The sequence below is a fragment of the Mus pahari genome, chromosome 1 (assembly GCF_900095145.1).
Source record: "Mus pahari chromosome 1, PAHARI_EIJ_v1.1, whole genome shotgun sequence".
Classification (NCBI taxonomy): Eukaryota; Metazoa; Chordata; class Mammalia; order Rodentia; family Muridae; genus Mus; species Mus pahari.
This window is the reverse complement of record NC_034590.1, coordinates 985,812-992,090: the sequence shown is the minus strand read 5'-3', so window position 1 is coordinate 992,090 and position 6,279 is coordinate 985,812. Positions and strand designations below refer to the sequence as shown.

Genomic DNA, 6,279 nt, shown 5'->3' with positions numbered 1-6,279 from the left:
ATTCAGGTGACAGCAGATGCTGGCGAGGTTGTGGAAAAATAGGAACACTCCTCCATTGCTGGTGGGATTGCAAGCTTGTACAACCACTTTGGAAATCAGTCTGGCGGTTCCTCAGAAAATTGGACATAGTACTACCGGAGGATCCAGTTTTAGCTTTCTTTATTGATTCTATTTGTGCTTTCAGGTCTTGAACTATTTCATTCATTTCCTTCCACTGTTTGTGTTTTAATAGATTGCTTTAAGGGATTTTGTTCTCTTTAATGACTTGTATTGTATTTTAAAAGGCTATTTAAATATTTTACTTGCACTTCAGCAATGTTGTAATACTCTGGGACTGCTGTGGTACAGTTGCTGGGCTCTGGTGCACACATACTATCCTAGCTTTTATTATGATTTTGTACTGACTTTTAGGCATCTGCATTTGTGAAGTGCCTATATCTGATCTTGTCTTTGTTGGCTGGGCTTTTGGTTATTTGGTTTCTATTGCCCTTTCTGGTTCTTAGGAGAGTATGGTAGCTCTGTGTATTACTTGTAAGGAAATTCTTGTGGAATCCTGATGGGTATAGATGCTGAGAATTCCAGGTACAATGTGTTCCTAGGTAATGGGAGCTGACACTTAGCAATGGAGATGAGCTAGGAGGGATTGTGTCCAGGGATTGTGGTGATTTGAATATGTTTGGCCCAGTGAATGGTACAATTAGGAGGTATAGCCTTTTTGGAGGAAGTGGGGTCCCCTTGTTGGGGGTGGGCAATGAGACCCTCCTCCTAACCACTTGGGAGCCAATCTTCTCCTAGCAGCCTTCAGAAAAAGAAGTAGAACTCTCAGCTCCTCCTGCACCATGCCTGCCTGAATGCTGCCATGCTTCCACCTTGATGATACTAGCCTGAACCTTTAAGCCAGCCCCAATTAAATGTCCTATAAGAGTTGCCTTGGTCATGTTGTCTCTTCACAGCAGTAAAACTTTACTAAGACAGAAGTTGGTACCAGAGACTAGCATATTGCTGTTATAGCCTGCCCATGCTTTTGTTTGGAATAATGTGGATTTTAAGACTTTGGACTGGGAAAGCAGGGACTTAATAGGCTATCCTAGTAGGAATATGGAAGACTTTGTTGCTGAGAATGATTTTGAACTGTGCAGATCTGGCCCAAAAGGTTTCAGTGGAGAAGAAATTCAGTATATGGCCCAGAGACTGTTTTTGTGGTATTTTGGTGAAGAAGGTGGCAGCTTTTTGCCATTGTCCGAGAATTTGCCTGAGGCTAAGCTGAAGAGATTTAGATGAATTGCTTTGACAAAGGAAGTCTCACAACAGCCTGGTATAAATTCTGTTGTGTGGTTACTACAACTCACTCTTATGAAGAGCTTTTTAATGAAAAAGAGCAAGCTGAGAAAAGAAAAATAGAGAGTTGGGCGTGGTGGCACACGCCTTTAATCCCATCATACGGGAGGCAGAGGCAGGCAGATTTCTGAGTTCGAGGCCAGCCTGGCCTACAGAGTGAGTTTTAGGACAGCCAGGGCTACACAGAGAAACCCTGTCTCGAAAAACAAAAAAAGGGGGCTGGTGAGATGACTCAGTGGGTAGGAGCACCGGACTGCTCTTCTGAAGGTGCAGAGTTCAAATCCCAGCAACCACATGGTGGCTCATAACCATCCATAACAAGATCTGACGCCCTCTTCTGGAGTGTCTGAAGACAGCTACAGTGTACTTACATATAATAAATAAATAAATCTTTAAAAAAAACAAAAACAAAAAAAGACTTTTCTGAAAAAAAAAATTAAAAAAAAAGAAAAAGAAAAGGAAAATAGAAAATATATGGTTCAAGTATTAAAGGGGCACTAGGCAGTGGAATGGAGCTGAATCCTGTGTTCTAGGAGATAACAGATTAAGGGAGTTGGACTTTAGGGCAAGATCATACCCAGCTAAATTTAGGTCAAGGCACCTTTATTCCCAAGAGACAAAGCTAAACAGATCTCTGCTTTCAAGGCCAGCCTGGGGCAGAACAAGTTCTAGGTGAAAAGAAGCTTAAATCCAGGTGTGATGGTACACACCTTTAACCCCAGGAGACAGCCATGCAGATCTCTGAGCTCAAGGCCAGTCTACAGAGCAAGTTCCAGGACAGTCAAGCTTAGGCAGTGAGGGATTTGAAAAACAGAAAACTGGTAATCGAATAAGGGGCCATGTTCCACCTGTGGGAGCAGCAGAACTCAGCAGCGTTGGCCTTGTGGCTCTGGCTTTAGAGTCTAGAATAGAAGGAATCACTGGGATAATTTATCTTCGTCAGCTGGAGCTAAGAAATTGTCAGTGTGTAAGTGGCACCGAGGTGAAAGTGGCTGGAAGTCTGGGAGCACAGAGGCTGTGTTCCAGGGATAACCAAGGTTGTACCTCATACCGCAGCTGGACTTGGTAATATGTAAGAATCAGGTTTTGAAGGTATGAAGGGGTCATGGAGAACAGCTGAGGCTTGGCACTGTGAGAGGCCAGTGAAGGCCATTGGTGAAGGGGCAGCTTCAGTTGCAGGTGATGGCCCAGGACTGAAGAGGTTATGCAAAGAAGTTGAGACTTGACCCCATGATGGGAGCTTATGAGAGGCTATTGGTGAAGCCTCTTACAGTTGAGGACCACACTATTTTGGAGATGTCAGTACCATGGCATGATCGCTAGGAACAGCAGCAGCAATGGAGTGGTGTCAACCAGAGCCTAGATAGAACGCTACAGAGGAAAGAGGTAGAGACATGACCCAAACCCTTTGGAGGATCCCAGAAGATCATTTGTGGATCCCAGACATTGGATCAAAAAGCTGTAAAGTTATAGTTGCCTTGGAGACCCCAGGATGTTTAAGATGCCAAAGCTGTGGGCTATCTGCTGGGGAAAGCTTCTAACAGGGAATGGAACCAGCCCAGGAGAAAGAAGTTTGTTGCAGTCAACAAAATTGAAAAAGGAGTTGGAGATCTGAAGACTGCTTTGACATCAGACATGGAGATGTAGAGTTTGGAGTTTTCCCAGCTGGTTTTTTTTTGTCTTGTTTTAGGGATTGTGGTTAAGTGACTGGATGAATCTCAGAAGAGACTTTGAACTTCGGACTTTTAACATTGTTGAGACAGCTATAGACTATGGGGACTTTGGAATTTGGACTAAATGTATTTATTATGCTATGCCTAGGTATGCTCCCCATAGACTCAGCTGTTTGAACAAACCTATAGGGGACAGGGAGTGGAATGTGGTGGTTTGAATATGCTTGGCCCAGGTTATGCCACTATTAGGAGGTGTGGCCATGTTGGAGGAAGTAGGTCACTGTGGGGGTTGGCAGTGAGACCTTACTGCTAACCACGTGGGAGCCACTCTTCTAGAAGCCTTCAGATGAAGATGTAGAACTCTCAGCTACTCCTGCACCATGCTTGTCTGAACTTTGCCATGCTCCCTCCTTGATGATAACGGACTGAAACTCTGAATCTGTGAGGCAGCTCCAATTAAATATTATCCTATAAGAGTTGCCTTGGTCATGGTATCTGTTCACAGCAGTAAAACCCTAACAAAACAGGGATCCATAAGAAGGAGGAAAGCAGGTCTTCCATCTGGAAGACCACCTAGGATCTGCTTATTCCCCTGGGAATGGGAATAGAGTGAGAAGAGGACACAGCAGATGGTCTGCTACAGAGCTGGAGATGAGACCGGGGATTGGACTTGGAGGAATGGAGGGAGAGGTGAAGATGTGCAGTAAGTCTATCTGTTTCACTGACCAGAGTGATCTTTGAGTTTCCAGGGAAGGCCTGATGGAGTTGGCTGGGATAAAGCAGTTAATATAGAGAAGGAAGTTAGTTGGTATATATCTGTGCTAAGAAAGTATACCACAGGGGCTGGAGAGATGGCTCAGTGGTTAAGAGCACTGACTATTTTCCAGGAGGTCCTGAGTTCAAATCCCAGCAACCACATAGTGGCTCATAGCCATCTGTAATGAGATCGGATGCCCTCTTCTGGTGTATCTGAAGACAGCTACAGTGTACTTAAATATAATACATAAATCTTAAAAAAAAAAAAAAAGAAGAAGAAGAAGAAAAAGAAAAAGAAAGGAAAGTATACCACACAACTGATCTAGTGTAAGAGTTTCACTGGGGGTTGGGGGTATAGTGTAATTTTTCTTGTGTCCTGGCCCTTTAAAAGATCAACTGGACTTTTATGAATTATTAACCATTAGTACTGCTTAACCTTCAGTATAGGATATAAAAAGCCAGCAGAGGCTGAGAAAGGAGATTGAGCAGAGTGAGAGGAGAAAGCAGTAGGGACAGAAGATATTGTTAGGAGACAGGAGAGTCAGGAGAAGCTGAGGTGAACAGATAGGCTAGAACAGTTGTTATAGTTTAGAGCTGCTAGTATTGGGGAAACTGCTAGAAGGGACTGTGTTTAAAGCTCATTGTTGGGGTTCTGAGGGAGGTACGGTTGGGAAAAACGTTTGAATGGGCTTGGCTGAAAACTCGGAAGAATGGATGAGAAATAAATTAGATTCAGGGATATTCTCTCTCTCTCTCTCTCTCTCTCTCTCTCTCTCTCTCTCTCTCTCTCTCTCTCTCTCTCTCTCTCTCTCTCTCTCTCTCTCTCTCTCTCTCTCTCTCTCTCTCCACTCTATCCTCCTTTCTCTCCTATTTAGAGTTAAGGGATGGGACCTGGCGAATAAGGAGTCAGAAGAAAAAAGAACCGCACAGAGTAGCAAAACCCAACTCCAAGGGTGAAATTGAAAGGCTATCTCGGTGGGAGCATGAGAAAGAGAGAGAGACATGGGGGGGGAGGGAAGAGAGGGAGGGAGGGAGGGAGGGAAGGAGAGAGAGAGAGAGAGAGAGAGAGAGAGAGAGAGGCAGGAATTGAGAGAGAAAGACAGAATAGGAGAGAAAGCTGGGGTTGCCGGGGCCGTGTGTGGGCTCCTCGTGGCACACCTGGTGGCTGTGGTAATGACAGAAGCTGCTGCTGCTAGGACCCTGAGTGTAGGTTGGTGGAACTGTCTGATGGCTGACAGTGCGTATTTCAAGTAGAATGCAAATAAGCACATTAGGTCATTTCAGTAAGTTATAACCTCATTAAGCAGACAGATATAGACAGACTTTTGGCTACTTTATGGATTTCTTTTCTACCACTGTTCTCTACCCTCCCAAACCTCCAACACTGGATAGGACAGAAAGAAGGCTTGAGTGGAAAGGGTGTCGATATTGTTAGACTTCATCCTGCTGATTAGGGGTGTTGAATTTCTTGGAACAAATTTGTTCTTCAGCATCAGGATATCCAATTTCTTCTCATCTCTCTGTAAGTGACCACTTGACAAACCTCATCAACAGCATCCAGCAGCCGCCGCATCTCTCTAGCATTTATCCACCCTCTCCAAAGCTCCCAGAATGCCAAGCATCACACACTTGCGGAAACTATCTGCAACTGGAACACACCAGCCCCTGGCAGAGTACAAGGCAGATCATAGTCACAGACAGTCCACAGACAGTCTATTCCCATACCACACCTGGAATTAAGAACATATGTTGGAGGAGGTGGTCTATACCTTTAAACCAACACAGGGGGGGCAGGGCCAGGCAGATATACAAAATGAGTCCAGGACAACCAGGGCTGTTACATAGGAAAAACAACAAGAAAAAAAAAAGACCAAAAGAAGCAAAACAAAACATTCCCATAATGTCTCTGTGTTTTTAAAGAAATCAGAATTCTTACTATAGACAGGTCTTCCCATTTCCAACCTGGTTCTGTAAACTATTGTCTTTCATAAACTGTGTTTATTGTGGCTCTCCTTCCTCCTGTTACTTTAGTCTGGCCATTCATTTAATAGCTTTTACATTACAGGAAAATAAAATATTCTTGCTTTTTCATTTTCTTTCAGACTTGGAGGTGGATTATGATGCTGAAAATTTATCTCCAGAGAATCCTATTAATAATAGAAAATTTCTCGAACAGAGCATAAAGCAATTAAGTAGAACTTTTGATCCCAAGGACTCTAGTACTAGAATTGGCTCCAACTATAGTACATTCCATGGACTTCAGGATTGTCAAGGAGATGCTGATCAAAAGATTACTAGCAAGGAAGAAATGCCTCCTTATACCAGCCAGACTCTTGCTCACAATCCAGAAAAGGCATATGAGTGTAAAGAGTGTGGGAAGTGCTTCGGTTGTAGGTCAACTCTCACTCAGCATCAGAGTGTTCACACTGGAGAGAAGCCCTATGAGTGTAAGGAGTGTGGGAAGGCCTTCAGACTCCCCCAACAGCTCACAAGACATCAGAAGTCTCACAGT

At 43.9% G+C, this 6,279-nt stretch overlaps 1 protein-coding gene across 1 annotated transcript in view; it reads left to right on the top strand.

Moving 5' to 3' along the window:
• LOC110330801 (zinc finger protein 59-like) overlaps window positions 1-6,279 on the top strand; it is a 19,270-nt gene that overhangs the window by 8,980 nt on the left and 4,011 nt on the right. The window contains 1 exon segment of the mRNA XM_029543835.1: window positions 5,870-6,262. Within this exon segment, the coding sequence (XP_029399695.1) occupies window positions 5,870-6,262 (393 nt within the window).